This window comes from Aquarana catesbeiana, linkage group LG06 (genome assembly GCF_042186555.1).
Source record: "Aquarana catesbeiana isolate 2022-GZ linkage group LG06, ASM4218655v1, whole genome shotgun sequence".
In the NCBI taxonomy this organism is placed as follows: Eukaryota; Metazoa; Chordata; class Amphibia; order Anura; family Ranidae; genus Aquarana; species Aquarana catesbeiana.
Genome location: NC_133329.1, coordinates 248,661,797 through 248,678,197, shown reverse-complemented (window position 1 = coordinate 248,678,197; position 16,401 = coordinate 248,661,797). Strand labels below are relative to the sequence as shown.

General features: G+C 42.7%; 1 protein-coding gene across 4 annotated transcripts in view; it reads left to right on the top strand.

Moving 5' to 3' along the window:
• Nucleotides 1–16,401, top strand: part of ANKRD44 (ankyrin repeat domain 44) — a 232,672-nt gene that overhangs the window by 64,986 nt on the left and 151,285 nt on the right. For all 4 annotated transcript variants that reach the window (XM_073633150.1, XM_073633149.1, XM_073633148.1 and 1 more), the window contains exon 3: nucleotides 15,570–15,648. In XM_073633150.1, the coding sequence (XP_073489251.1) occupies nucleotides 15,570–15,648 (79 nt within the window). The remainder of the gene's footprint in view (nucleotides 1–15,569; nucleotides 15,649–16,401) is intronic.

Below are 16,401 nucleotides of genomic sequence, written 5' to 3'. Positions count from 1 at the left end.
TGACAGTTTGGGAGTAGGCAGTTACATTAAAAAAAAACACAATGGAAAATTAACAAGGGACAACTCAGGGATAATGGTGTTGTGGTAACTTCCCCAAAAAATCAAACAACAACCATAATATTAATATTATTTATATCACTGCAAAACAAATGCCTTTTAAAATACGTTTGTCATAACTCCATCAATATCACCAGCAAAGCAGCTTGATTATTATTCCATTAAAGAAGATGAGAATACGCTCTGCATTTCGACATTTCATCAATTGCCGCATCACGAATGTTAATTCTAGACTAATGCCCCGTACACACGATCGGACTTTGTTCGGACATTCCGACAACAAAATCCTAGGATTTTTTCCAACGGATGTTGGCTCAAACTTGTCTTGCATACACACGGTCACACAAAGTTGTCGGACGTAAAACACGTACGTCGGAACTATAAACGGGGCAGTGGCCAATAGCTTTCATCTCTTTATTTATTCTGAGCATGCGTGGCACTTTGTCCGTCGGATTTGTGTACACACGATCGGAATTTCCGACAACGGATTTTGTTGTCGGAAAATTTTATATCCTGCTCTCAAACTTTGTGTGTCGGAAAATCCGATGGAAAATGTGTGATGGAGCCTACACACGGTTGGAATTTCCGACAACAAGGTCCTATCACACATTTTCCATCGGAAAATCCGACCGTGTGTACGGGACATAAGAATGGTAGTTTAGAAGACCAAACTCTTACGGCTCGTTCCTTGATTCTGAGCATGCGTGGTTGTACTTTCAACTTTTGTGTGACGATTTATGTACTGACCATCCGAAAATCAGACGTTGAGTTCACATCAGACAAAAGTTTTATAGTCTGCACATCCAGCTTTTGTCTGATGTAAAAGTCAAATTGTCTGCTGAATGCACCGTACTAAAGATCCGAAAATCCGTAGACAGCTCATCTTCAGACTTTTCCCTTCTGATTTTCATACCGTGTGTACAAGCCTTTAGCCCTGGTTCACACTGCTGCAGGATTGAAATCGTGCACGTTCAGCTGAACTCGCACGATTTCATTCCCGCATGTCAGTCTGACGTATATTAAAGAGACATCTGTGCGGTTTCATGCACAGATGTCTATTGAAATTGCACTTGAAATCGCCAAAAGTAGTACAGAAACTACTTTTGGGAATTGGTGCGGTGCCGCAAAGTCGGGGTTGCACAGATTCGGACCGTTCCATTGCGGACAATAGCCCCTGATCTGGCATGCGATTTCACATGTCAAATCGCATGCCAAATTGCATCAATGTGAACCAGGGCTCAATGTAATTAATAAGAGTACAGCACAGGAGATTTCTGCCATGTCCAACAAAGTATTGTTTTTAAGACCCTTTTCACACTGAGGGAGTTTTCAGGTATTTTAGCCCTAGAAATAGCACCTGTAAAGCGCCTGAAAACTGCCTCCCATTCATTACAATGGGTGTTTTCACACCCGGGCGGTGCACTTGCGGGACGGTCAGAAATGTCCTGCAAGCAGCATCTTTGGGATGGTTTGTATAGAGTGCTCCCAAGACAAATAAGAGAAGTTCCTTGTTAGGGCATGATGTTGTTAATATACTAGAAGTGACTTCTGACTGTCTGAAGTAGCAACAAATAATATACAAGTAACAATATGTGCCGGTTCACACTACAGCGACTTGGGATCTGACTTGTCAAACCTCAAGTCGCCCCAAGTCACTGGACATAAGAAATTCCATTGAAGTGAATGAGAGCTGTCTTAATGTACACTACTGAAGTTGCTCCGACTTCAGAAAAGGTTCCTCTACTACTTCAAGGTGACTTCTAGCCGACTTGTACCCATAGATTTCAATGGAAGTTGCCTCCAAGTTGGATCCTTATCTTAATTGATGTGATTTGGATCCAATATTACAGGAAGATTACCCAGGAATTCCCTAAAGTTGCTTCAAAGTTGCCTTTAAGTTGTCTTGAAGTTGCCTCGAAGTTGCCTGGCAAAGTCGTGTCAACTTTCAGGTCGCTGTAGTGTGAACCGGCACTAAGGATTGTAGTAAATAACACGTCACAATAGAGCAGGTCAGTTGCAGCAGTTTTAATTCACTGGCACAAAAGTTAAAATAAAAAAGATACTATAAACAAATCTGAGAGTTCACATTAGGCCCCATTCACACCTTGACGTTTGACGTTTTGTAGCTTGAAGCCTGAAGCTACAAAACGTTGGAGGGGAAAAAATCAATTATTCTCTATGGAGATGGTTCACATCTCCTCTCCAAAACGCCTGAAGCCAGAAGCTCCAAAACACCTGAAGCTCAAACAAGTTCTGGAACTTTTTTTTAGGCAGATTTGGGCGTTTTTCTGCTTTTTACATTGGTGACCCTTTGACCTGTACAAAATCGAGGCAAACATTGCGGTAAAATCGTGCGACTTTCTGCCTGAAAACGCTGTGCTCATGTGCAAATGGGACCTAAGGGCCAGTTCACACTGCAGCGATGCGGGAACCCTGCAAATCTACTGCCTCGCATGTCTCCCAGCTGTAGTTCACACTGCCCTATGCGAAATGCTGGGAGTGTCAATTAAAAGTTAATGACCCTCCCAAATCAGTTTGCATATCGAAGTGTGATCTGCAAACACGGACAGGAATCGGATCGCATGGGCGTGAACACCCATGCGATCCGATTTTGCTGCGGACCAAAAAAAAGGGTCCTGTGCGAGTTTGTTCCGAATGCGATGCAAAATTCAGCCATACTATCTGTATGGCTGAAATCGCATCGCACAGAGATCGCATGTGATTTGCACTGAAGTCCGGTGCGAATCACATCCGATCTCCGACAACGCTGCAGTGTGAACCGGCACCAAGGGCCAATTTACACCAGAACGTGGTGCAGGAAAAAGCACTGCAGTTGTGATCTTCAGCAGGTGTCAATATTGAGTTAATGACATCCCAGATGCAGGTCGCATACACAGTGCGTTTGCCTGCACCGGATCTCATGGTACAAAAGTATCATGCAATGCGGTTGCAGTGAGTTTGCAAAAGTAATGCATGCGCTACTTTAGTTGCAGTGTGGTGCAACTTCAGCCCATTCAAAATAAATGGGCTGAAACTGCACTGCACAGCACAGAACTGCATGTAGATCAGACAGAAACGCACAGTGCATTCCTGTGCAGGGCCAGTGCTAGACTATTTTGTGCCCTGTGTAAGACCAGCTACTTGCACCCCCCCCCCCCCCCAAATAAAAAAATGTGAAAACAAGTAAACAAGTAGGGGCATCCTGCCCAAGGATTGATTCCCTGTGTCCAGTATGATATTGAGTATCTCACAAAAGTGAGTACACCCCTCACATTTTTGTAAATATTTTATTCTATCTTTTCCTGTGACAGCACTGAAGAAATGACACTTTGCTACAATCTAAAGTAGTGAGTGTACAGCTTGTATAACAGTGTAAATTTGCTGTCCCCTCAAAATTACACACAGCCATTAATTTCTAAACCACTGGCAGCAAAAGTGAGTACATCCGTAAGTGAAAATGTCCAAATTGGGACCTATTAGCCATTTTCCTTCCCCAGTGTCATGTGACTCATTAGTGTTAAAAGGTTTCAGGTGTGAATGCGGCGCAAGTGTGTTAAATTCAGTGGCATTGCTAGATGGGGGCGGGAGGTGCGGTCCACACCAGGTGCCACCCACTAGAGGGTTGACACCATCCCGAGGGTAATGAAAGCCCTGGCTCCCTTTGGCAGTATTTTTTTTTCCTTCAGCCGGGACACACCTCCAGCGCCGCGGCCATGCCTGCCATGTGTTCTCCTCCTCCTCTCTGACTCCTGCCCAAGCCTGTCTCGATCTGCAGCTGCTCTCCACCCAGGCGGCGCGGCTGCACTCTGTCTCTCTCCTCCTCTCCGCCCGGGTGTTCTGTGCACCTGAGCCGCCCAAGCTGGTGCGGTAACGGGCTGGGGGTGTCGGCTTGAGATGGGGGGGATGTCCTCCGCTGCCTGAGGTGAGATGTTGTGGGGTGGGGGGAGTGGGGCTTGCTGATGAGGTTGGTTTATGCTGCTGGTTACAGCTATATCATATGGAAGGGGGTGGTTTGTTCTGGGGGGGTCTGTACTTATGGAGGGGGGTGGTTTGTTCTAGGGGGGCTGTACTAATGTAGGGGGGGTGGTTTGTTCTTGGGGGGTCTGTACTAATGGAGGGGGGGTGGTTTGTTCTGGGGGGGTCTTTACTAATGGTGGGGGGGTGGTTTGTTCTGGGGGGGTCTGTACTAATGGAGGGGGGGTGGTTTGTTCTGGGGGGGTCTGTACTAATGGAGGGGGGGTGGTTTGTTCTGGGGGGGTCTGTACTAATGGTGGGGGGGGTTTGTTCTGGGGGGGTCTGTACTAATGGAGGGGGGGTGGTCTGTACTAATGGAGGGAGGTGGTTTGTTCTGGGGGGGTCTGTACTAATGGAGGGGGGTGGTTTGTTCTGGCGGGTCTGTACTAATGGAGGGGGGGTGGTTTGTTTTGGGGGGTTCTGTACTAATGGAGGGGGGGTGGTCTGTACTAATGGAGGGGAGTGGTTTGTTTTGAGGGGTTCTGTACTAATGGAGGGGGCTGGTTTGTACTAATGGAGGAGGGAGGTGGTTTGTTCTGGGGGGGGGGAGTCGGTACTAATGGTGGGGGTGGTTTGTTCTGGGGGGGTCTGTACTAATGGAGGGGGGTGGTTTGTTATGGAGGGGGGTTGTTTGTTCTGGGGGGGTCTGTACTAATGGAGGGGGGTCTATACTGAGGGGGGTCTATACTGAGGAAGGGGGAGGTCTATACTGTGGGAGGGGGGTCTTTACCGAGGGGGGTGGTCTATACTGATGGAGGGGGTTTATACTTCGTAGAGGGTCTGCACTGACGGGGGGGGTCTTTACTTAGTGGAGGGGGGTCTGTACTGGGGGGCGACTATAGTTGGAGTGGGGGGGTGACACCATGTTTTATCGCACCGGGTGACACCGACCCTAGTGACGCCACTGGTTAAATTTGGTGTTATTGCTCTCACTCTCGCGTACTGGTCACTGGAAGTTCAACATGGCACTTCATGGCAAAGAACTCTCTGAGAATCTGAAAAAAAGAATTGTTGCTCTACATAAAGATGGCCTAGGCTATAAGAAGATTGCCAAGACCCTGAAACTGAGCTGCAGCACAGTGGCCAAGACCATACAGTGATTTAACAGGATAGGTGCCACTCAGAAGTGGCCTCGCCATGCTTGACCAAAGCAGTTGAGTGCACGTGCTCAGCATCATACCCAGAGGTTGTCTTTGGGAAATAGACGTATGAGTGCTGCCAGCATTGCTGCAGAAGTTGAAGTGGTGGAGGGTTAGCCTGTCAGTGCTCAGACCTTACGCCGCACACTGCATCAAATTTGTCTGCATGGCTGTCGTCCCGGAAGGAAGCTTCTTCTAAAGATGATGCACAAGGAAGCCGCAAACAGTTTGCTGAAGACAAGCAGACTAAGGACATGGATTACTGGAACCATGTCCTGTGGTCTAATGAGACCAAGATAAACGTATTTGGTTCAAATGGTGTCAAGCATGTGTGGCGGCCACCAGGTGAGGAGTACAAAAGTGTGTCTTGCCTACAGTCAAGCATGGTTGTGGGAGTATCATGGTCTAAGGCTGCATGAGTGCTGCTGGCACTGGGGAGCTACAGTTCATTGAGGGAACCATGAATGCCAACATGTACTGTGACATACTGAAGCACAGCACGATCCCCTCCCCTCAGAGACTGGGCCGCAGGGCAGTATTCCAACATGATAACGACCCCAAACACACCTCCAAGATGACCGCTGCCTTGTTAAAGAAGCTGAGGGTAAAGGTGATGGACTGGCCAAGCATGTCTCCAGACCTAAACCCTATTGAGCATCTGTGGGGCGTCCTCAAACGTAAGGTGGAGGAGCGCAAGGTCTCTAATATCCACCAGCTCTGTGATGTCGTCATGGAGAAGTGGAAGAGGACTCCAGTGGCAACCTGTGAAGCTCTGGTGAACTCCATGCCCAAGAGGGTTAAGGCAGTAATGGAAAATAATGGTGGCCACACAAAATATTGACACTTTGGATCCAATCTGGACATTTTCACTTAGGGGTGTACTCACTTTTGTTGCCAGCAGTTTAGACATTAATGGCTGTGTGTTGAGTTACATTGAAGAGACAGCAAATTTACACTGCTATACAAGCTGTACACTCACTACTACATTGTAGCAAAGAGTCATTTCTTCAGTGTTGTCACATGAAAAGATATAAACAATATTTACAAAAATGTGAGGGGTGTACTTACTTTTGTGAGATACTGTATATACCCAGTATAAAATATTTAGCACACTACTGAAAATTTTTGTGATATTATCTGCCACATGCAAACCCAGCATACATTAGACATGACACATTCAGAGCGGAGTTGGAGGATGTTTGAACATGCTGCACCCGTAGTTCTAAAGCAGGTGGACGCACATGACATTACCTGTGTGAGGCACACCAGCTGTCTGGGCTGTGGCTGCATCCTCGGCTGCAGTGCGCCCTAGGCGGCTGCCTAGTTCGCCTAGCAGTAGCACCGCCCTGTTCCTGTGTAATTCCCAGAGTGAACCGGCCCATAAGCGATGTGTGTGTTTTGTAAATGCGTAAAAGAAATAGGTCGAGCCCTAAAAAACACTGCAACAGGGAAAAGTCCAGGTCCAGATGGACTTACGGCATACTATTATAAAAAGTTTAAAGAAATCTTAGTGCCTAGACTATGCTCATATATGAATGGGATAGGTACAAGTTGAGTAATTAAAAGGGAAGCGTTTGCAGCCGCAATTACTATTATCCCAAAGGAAGGAAAAGATGCCACCATATGCTCAAGTTATAGGCCTATTTCATTACTAAATGCCGACACAAAACTATTTGCTAAAGTGTTGCCAAGTAGGATGAAAGCAGTAATGAACGATTTGGTGCATGCCGACCAAGTGGGAAAGAAGGTAGATCCCCAGGACTACTCCTCTCAATAGACGCTGAAAAAGCATTTGATAGGGTAGACTGGGGATTTATGATGAGTACTCTGGAGGCAATGGGAATAGGCTCAAGGATGACCCATTGGATTAAGGCATTATACAACCACCCCACAGCCAGGGTAAAGATCAATGGGACATTATCACTACCTTTTGAGATGCATAATGGAACGAGACAGGGGGGCCCCCTGTCCCCTCTATTATTTGTTTTGTCATTGGAACTGCTCCTAGCAGGAATTAGAAAGAACCCAAATATAAGCGGAATTAAGATAGGAGAGGAAGAACATAAAATAGCTGCGTACGCAGATGACATTTTGTTTTTATGTAGATAGGCCTAGGATAACATTACCCAAATTAATGACGCTATTAAAGTCTTACGGAGAAATCTCAAATCTTAAAATGAATCCCTCTAAATCAGAAATTCTGAATATCAACGTGAGGAAACGGGAAGAGCTGACCCTGAAAAGAAAGTTCCCATTTACATGGAAGGAAAAGGAATTAAAATACCTAGGAGTAAAAATTGCATTGGGCATAGCCAAGGATAAGCTACCTAGTTTTGAATAAGGATAAACGGCAAGGGGGATTGGGGGTGCCTTGTTTCAAAAATTACTATAATGCAGCATTGCTTTCACTGGTGTTAGAATGGGTAAAAAATAAAGAAAAAAGATGGGTGGAATTGGCAAACACTATTAGTAATGAACCCCTGGGGAAGATAATATGGATACCATCACAATTTAAAGAATTAAGTGAAAATATACACCAAATAACTCAGAAAGTTTTTGCAATCTGGGATCACATACAAATACAGGAAAATGTGAATTTAACTCACCTTTAATACCACTAATAGAAACTCATTTTTTTGCACCAGGGAAAGGGAAGTGGTTTGGGAAATGAATAAAAAATGAAAATGCACAATTAAAAGATATAATGGAAAAAGGGGCAATATACACTACAGGAACTAAAACGCAAAAAAGAATTAATGGTAGTAGATGAATGGCGGTACATAGCTGAAACATTTTGTATCTACGTTGCCGCAACCAATTTGATCTGGAGAGAACCTATTGCCGTTTGAACGCTTATGTGCAGCAGCAATTACGAGGAATGGGATCTCCCGGATATATAAAATATAAGTGGGAATTTAGGGGCCGGAGGTACCGCCGTTTATAGTGAAATGGGAAAGAGAATTGGGAAAGCGAGAAAAAGATTTACATTTGGAAAACATATTTAAAATGGTATTTATGAAACAAAAAAAAATAAATAAAATGGTACACAGCACGGCAATAGACAGCAATGCCATTGAAATGAATTATAAATGATTTTCACGCTGGTATATAACACCAGAGGTAGCACACAAATACCAAAGTGAGACAACAAGGTTTTGCTGGCATGGATGCAATGCTGTGGGAACCATGGCCCACATATATTAAAAAATTCTGGAGAGAGGTGTTGCAAGGGATAAAAGAGATTACTAATATAGAGGTACCGGAGGAACCCTGAAGGTGTTTGTTTCATGGGGTAGAAATGTCAATAAAGCAATAGAATAGGACATTGGTTCCCCATCTGATGAACGCAGCAAAAAGTTTAATCCCTCGACAGTGGAAAGTCCCACGATCAGAAGCTGGTGTAAAAGAATAAATTTTATTTACAATATGGAATATGTAAGATATACTGGAGATGAGGAAATGGAAGGATTTGAAAATATTTGGAAAATGTGGAAGGAATTTAAGCACACAAGGAGATTTGTAGAGATGATGGGAACGGACGAAGAGGGTAGACAGTAGACATGTGCACTGCCAAAAAATGTGTTCATTTTCGTTTCATTTGTTTCTTTTTTTTTTTCGTTTTTCAGGTCATTCGTTATGATCGCAATTCGTAAATTCGTACATCCGTACATTTGTAAATTCCTACATTCGCACATTCATGCATTCGCATTATCGTAAATTCATAAATTCGTACATTCGGAAATTCTTACATTCATACATTCGTATATTCGTAGATTCATAAATTCGTACATTCGGAAATTCGTACATTTGCACATTCATACATTCGGAAACAGGATATTCGTAAATTAGAAAATTCGTATATTCGTAAATTCGTACATTCGTAAATTAGAAAATTCGGACATTTGTAAATTCAAAATTTGAAAATCCAAAATCCTGAAAATTCGAAAATCTGAAATAGTAACTGACTATTAAATTATAGGTATTGTAATTTCCTTTCAAATTAGGCTGTTAGTGAACGTAACAAATACAAATTTATCCGAAGTTACGAATTATCCAAAATAACGAATGCTGCATCTAAACAAATGGAATGGAACAAATTAATAATAAATAATAGGAATAAAAACTTTTTATTATTATTATTATTATTGTTAGTTTTTATTATTAATTCATTACGTTTCATTCGTTTGGATACGGCATTCGTTATTTCGGATAATTCGTAACTTCGGATAAATTTGTATGTGTTACGTTCACTAACAGCCAAATTTGAAAGGAAATTACAATACCTATAATTTAATAGTTAATAATAGTAAAGTTATTGTTAGTTAATTATTATTTCAGATTTCCGAATTTACGAATGTATGAATGTACGCATTTAGGAATGCACAAATTTACTAATGTATGAATGTACGCATTTACGAATGCACGAACGTACGAATTTACAAATTTTCGAATTTACGAATATTTGGAAAAACTTGTTAAACGGGTTTTCGTTAATTCGCATATTTCTGAATGAATGAATTTGTTGAAATTCATTAAAAAACGAATTCGTAACAAAACGAATTGCACATGTCTAGTAGACAGGGAGGAACGGGAGACGAGAAGGAGTAGGGGAGGGATGAGAGAGGTAGGGGAGGGGGAATAGGAGGAGGGGGGTTACCCGGGGGATTAAAAAAAAAATGTTAATGTATGGAAAAGTTTTTATATATTTCATATAATGAAAATTAATAAAGAGATTGAAAAAAAAAAAAAGAAATAGGTAAGAATCTAAACACTTTATCATGATAGAAACAGATGCGAATGTGAACTCCCTCAGGACATAACAATATTAAATCTGTGTATCTTTTCACCTTTTTTTATTTTAATCTCAGCTCCCACTCACAGTTTCTGTTTTTAAATGTATGCAAAAATGTTAGGTCTGCTTTGTTAACCAGAACAAGGCTACATCCTTTTCCACTGAGACAGATCTGAACAAATGTAAACGGATGCTGTCTGTTTACATCAGTTCTGTTTATGTCTGTCTTTAGGCATCTTTCACATGATTGGATCGATCAGATCTGCCTGTCCGTTTTTCAGGCGGATCTGATCGGATCACCCATTATCCTCTATGCGGACATGTCTCCACTGACACCCGCCTGGCATCCAATCCAACAAAATCAGCTGAAAACAGATTGATGGCGATACATTCACCATCCGTCAAGCAGGTCAGATCAGATGACAATCGGATGGAAACGGACATGCAGCAAAATCAGCTTGCCCAGTGGGGGATCTCTTCGCTGGTCTTGGCTGAGCAGGCGGATAACAGATCCACTCCACTATGCAGAGCAGACATGGACACAAGTTCCGCTCTTCTCTATGGGGCAATACGGTGGAAACAGACCGCCGCTGCTCCATAGAATAGACTGGAGGGTCGGATCAGGTCCACCTGAAAAACTGACAGGCGGACCTGATCGGACAGCCCGTGTGTAAGGGGCCATAAACTGATGTAAAATGAACTGAACTGAAAACAGATGTTAAAACTTATGTAAACAAATTTTGGACCACTAATAAATTACTAAGGGCTAATTCACACCAGCCACAATGTTACAATGCAGCGGCTGGTGTACTGTGCGGTCCAGCCAGATCAGCGCAGTTCTGGTGCACCTATCTCGGTGCACTATTCACTTAAAAACAAATGTTATTGAATTGTCAGACAGACATTTCATAAAGTTCAATTGGCCACCATGTGGTGCAAGGCAGTGGGTTGCCTCAAACTGCACTGTGCGAAAAAAAAATGCATGCAGAATTATTATTTTTATGTCATATTATACAGGCTTTATATAGCACAAACAGTTTGCAAAATGAGGGCAGACAGTACAGTTACAATACAATGTAATACAGGAGGAATCAGAGGGCCCTGCTCGTTAGAGCTTACAATTTAAAAGGAAAGGTCAAATGATACAAAAGGTAGAAACTGTGAGGGAAGAGCTGATGGAGAAAATAAAAGTACAGTTGTTAGGTAGAGGCAGGATAGGCTTACTCAAAGAGGAGGAATTTTCAGGGATCGCCTAAAAGTGCACATAGTAGGAGATAGTCAGACAGATTGGGGAAGGGATTTCCAGAGGATGGGAGACATTCAGGAGAAGTCCTGAAGCCGAGCATGGGAGGAGGTGACAAGGGAGCTAAAGAACAGGAGGTCTTGGGAGGAATTAAGAGAACTATATGGTTGGTATTTTGAGACTAGGTTAGTGATGTAGAAAATTCAAAAGTGTGGTGCTATAAGCTCCGTAATTATGTGATGAATAAATACATCAAAATGATAAGAAAATCCTAAAAATTAAGTGACTTCAAAGCAAACATTTCAGTGTAAACCAAAAAATGCCACGTGAACCGATGTAACAGTAACTAGTGAACAAAGCAATAACACTTGTATACATTCACCAATTCAAATGATAAGTGAAAAAAACATCAAAGATGGTATTAAGTAAAAAGTCCATATCACAATAGGTGAAATAATAATAAAAAAGCAAAAAGTCTGTGATAACAGTGCATAGGCGATGATGAACAAGTGTCTCCTGAACATGCAGAGGGATTGTTTAGACCCGGCAACCTGGCAGATAAATGGACCGTAGGGAGACCAGAAGTGCACGGAAGATTGAAATCAATGCCAGGACCATCACCAGAGATCATGGAGGCTTACCAGAAATAGTGGCCTGAAATGGCATATGCCATACAGGTCAAAAGGGCTTGATGACCAACAGGTCTTGGTGTTTTATCTGGTCAGATGTCATCACCACACAGAAAGGGGGAAGTAATAAGCACGGCTTCCTCATCAATGGATACATCACCATAAGCCAAGCGAATGATTCGTGTTGCATGTGAGGGGTAAAAACACTCACATAGCGTGATAACGTTTAAACTTGGATTTATTTAAAATTTAAGAATAAAAAACAAACTCACATTATCAGAAGATAGGAATAGCATGTAAATCGTGTAGCGGCAGTCGTGAGGGGTCCACCCGACATGTTTCAACTAAACAGTCATCATCTGACTGTTTAGTTGAAACATGTCGGGTGGACCCCTCACGACTGCCGCTACACGATTTACATGCTATTCCTATCTTCTGATAATGTGAGTTTGTTTTTTATTCTTAAATTTTAAATAAATCCAAGTTTAAACGTTATCACGCTATGTGAGTGTTTTTACCCCTCACATGCAACACGAATCATTCGCTTGGCTTATGGTGGTGTATCCATTGATGAGGAAGCCGTGCTGATTACTTCCCCCTTTCTGTGTGGTGATGACATCTGACCAGATAAAACACCCAGACCTGTTAGTCATCAAGCCCTTTTGACCTGTATGGCATATGCCATTTCAGGCCACTATTTCTGTTAAGCCTCCATGATCTCTGGTGATGGTCCTGGCACTGATTTCAATCTTCCGTGCACTTCTGGTCTCCCTACGGTCCATTTATCTGCCAGGTTGCCGGGTCTAAACAATCCCTCTGCATGTTCAGGAGACACTTGTTTATCATCGCCTATGCATTGTTATCACAGACTTTTTGCTTTTTTATTATTATTTCACCTATTGTGATATGGACTTTTTACTTAATACCATCTTTGATGTTTTTTTCACTTATCATTTGAATTGGTGAATGTATATAAGTGTTATTACTTTGTTCACTAGTTACTGTTACATCGGTTCACGTGGCATGTTTTGGTTTACACTGAAATGTTTGCTTTGAAGTCACTTAATTTTTAGGATTTTCTTATCATTTTGATGTATTTATTCATCACATAATTACGGAGCTTATAGCGCCACACTTTTGAATTTTCTATTGTTATTTTGATCCTGAGTCTACGCGTGTGTTGGCTGCTGTTTTAGTTTACTTTCAGCGCAGCGCTGTACTTAACCTTTGTATATAGGTTAGTGATGTAGCTGGGTGCAGAGTTGCAGATGGCTTTTTAAGTTTTTGTTAGTAATTTAATTAGTTGGGTGAGCGGAAGCCAGTGGAGGGATCGGTAGAGAGGGGTAGCAGACACTGAATGGTTGGTAAGGTGGATGAGACTGGCAGCAGCATTCTTGATGGACTGAAGGGGGAATAGCCTATGTAAAGATAATCCAAAGAGGAGGGAGTTGCAGTTGTTGAGGCGAAAGATAACCAGGGAGTTATTTCGAAGCTTTGTGGTGTAATTGGTTAAGAAGGGGCGTATTTTGGAGATGTTGTAGTGGTTGAGCACACTGACATGCGGGGACAGGTTGATAGTTGGGACATCCATTATGACTTAGAGGTCAGGGTAAGGAGTGCACGGGGGAGGGAGTATTATGAGCTCAGTTTTGAATAGATTAAGTTTGAGGAAGTTATGCAACATCCAGACTGATATGCCTGTTATGAGGAGACTGATGGAGTGAGCTGAAGAGTAGAGAGATAGATTTGTATGTCATCATTGTAGAAATGCCATTTAAAGCCATGGGAGGCTATCAGCTGACCCAGGGAAGAGGTGCAGTATTTTTTTCACCATACACAGCCTGCACAGCACCACAACGCAATGGTGTGAACTGGACATTTTAAAGGGGTTGTAAGCCCTCAAGGTTTTTCCCCACTAATGCATTCTATGCATTATGGTGAAAAACCTCCTTTAGTGTAGCAGCCCCCCAGTGCCACCTTTTTACTTACCTAAACCCTGTCCTTCCTGTGCCAGGAACAAGCACACCAGCTCCAGCCGGTGTCTCGTGTCCTGATTGGATAGATTGATAGCAGTGCAGCCATTGGCTCCTGCTGCTCTCAATTAAATCCAATGACGCGGGGGGCGGGACCGAGTCCTGCTGTCTGTGTTAATAGACGCAGCAGCATGACACGGGAGTGCGCCCGCATGGGTTCCCCCGAGGGAGAGTGCTTCTCCGATGGGGCACTAGAGAAGAGGAGGAGCCAGGAGCGCCGCTGAGGGACCCCAGAAGAAGAGGATCGGGGCCACTCTGTGGAAAACTAACTGCACAGAGTAGGTAAGTATGACATGTTTGTTTTAAAAAAATAAAATACAATTTACCTTTTAGATATCCTTTAAGGAGACAAGACAATTTTCCTTGTCATTTGGTGGGACTGCGCTGGAATAGTCGCCTCAATGCAGTCCCACTGCATCTGGTGTGAATATACCCTAAAGATATTAGGATTCAGTTATTGCTGGACTGTATTATATAGGGAGGGGTTGAGGGACTACTAGACAGCCTCCCATAGGGATGTACTACCCTGGAAAGCCTGCCATATCGGGAAACTGCATTAGAGAGCCTGCCATATCAAGAGGTTCGTCTGTAAAGTCTGCTATATGGAGAGACTGCACTGGAGAACCTGCCATAAAGGGGAGACTACCCTGGAGAGCTTACCATATGGAAAAATTGCAGTGGACAGCCAGCCAGCTGGAGAAACTATACTGTAGAGGCTTCCATATGAGGAGACTGCAGTGAAGAGCCTGCCATATGTAGAGACTACCCTGGAGAGCCTGCCATTATGAGAGAACACCCTGGAGAGCCTGCCATATGGAGAGACTTTCCTGGAGATCCTGCTATATGAAGAGACTACCCCAGAGAACCTGCCATATGGGGAGACTACCCTGGAGAGACTGCCGTATGGAGAGACTGTCCTGGAGGGCCTGCCATATGGAGATACTACTCTAAAGAGCCTGCCATATTGAGAGACTACCCCGAAGAGACTTCCATATGAGGAGACTGCATTGGGTAGTTTTCTATAATAAGTGAAAACCTTGGAGAGCCTACCAAGTGGACAGACTACTGTGTAAACTGACCTGTGTGGCTCTGCCTTGTTCCTGACTAGAAAAATACTGCAGAAATCTTCTCCTATGTATCCTTTGAAAGTGACAATACAGGTCATGAGACCAGGCCACAAAGAACATGAAGTATTGTCTCTTGCAGTTACTGGAGAGGACCAAGATGCATGTCTGTGTAACTCTGTATGCCATTGGAGAAGATAATATTGTAGTAGGTAGAGGTAATGTCATCACAGGATATCAGCAATGTTTGGTGATAACAGACCTAAGACCCACCATGCAGGCTGGAAAAACTAGGAGGGTATGAAGAACGTGAAACTGACATCAAGCCTTTTAGTTCATCAGAACTGCCGCAAGATCATTAACGACAGAAAAGACATGCCAATTTCTCCTGTTTTTTAATTTCTCTGCAGAGAAACCATATACTGTATACATACAATTTTTCTATTGCCTACCATGCTAGTGTCTTACATTTACACCTGTAACTTTTTTTCTTTAGTATGGATCAAAAAATAAGAATTTAAGTAACCTGTGTGAGAAAGTTACACATCCTTATTTGTGTTGTATATTAAACACACTAATGCAGGATCATGTTTTGCAGGATAATGATAAGCGAACACCTCTCCATGCAGCAGCATTTTTGGGTGATGCAGAGATTATTGAACTTCTTATATTATCTGGTAAATATGCTTTGTTTTTTGGGATTGGCCCCTTAAATATATATTTTTGCTATTTAATAGGCTTATATAAAATAGACTAATAAGATGCTGTATGACTATTATCTAAACTCAAAAAGAAACTCTAGGTCTGTACATTCTCATAATCCTCATTTTACATGATTCATGATTTACAAATCTGTCCTCTGACCCTACAAAGGACATATTGGAGGCAAAATGACTAAAACTGGAGCAGACAGAATACAGAGCACACACATAGAAACCAATAAGCTTCTAACTTCAGCTTGTTCAGTTCAGCTTTGAAAATGAAAGATAGAAGCTGATTGGTTGCCATGCTTAGCTGTTCTGGATTATGGCTGCTTCTGGTCTAGTAAATTTTATACACTGTTACTACAAAATTTTAATATTTACATTTCTTATATTGCAGCTTACCAACAATTAAATATGATTTTTTTTTTCAAGTTTTTCTTTTCCCCTTATTTTTTCCTGGTGATCTGCCCAGTAAAACACTTTGGGGTTGATTTATTAAAACCAGAGAATGCAAAATCTGGTGCAGCTCTTTTTGTCAAAGCTTAATTGAACAAGCTGAAGTAAGAAGCTGATTGGCTACTATCAAAGGTGTGTACAGCCTATTGCATTAGGGTGTGCACCCCAAAGCTCAAACACATATGCCTTTCTCTGCAGCCTTAGCTGCACTGGACAGTGAATGAATGGGAAGTGCTCTGTGCTGAGCGGCTTCCTGTTTATTCACAAGGT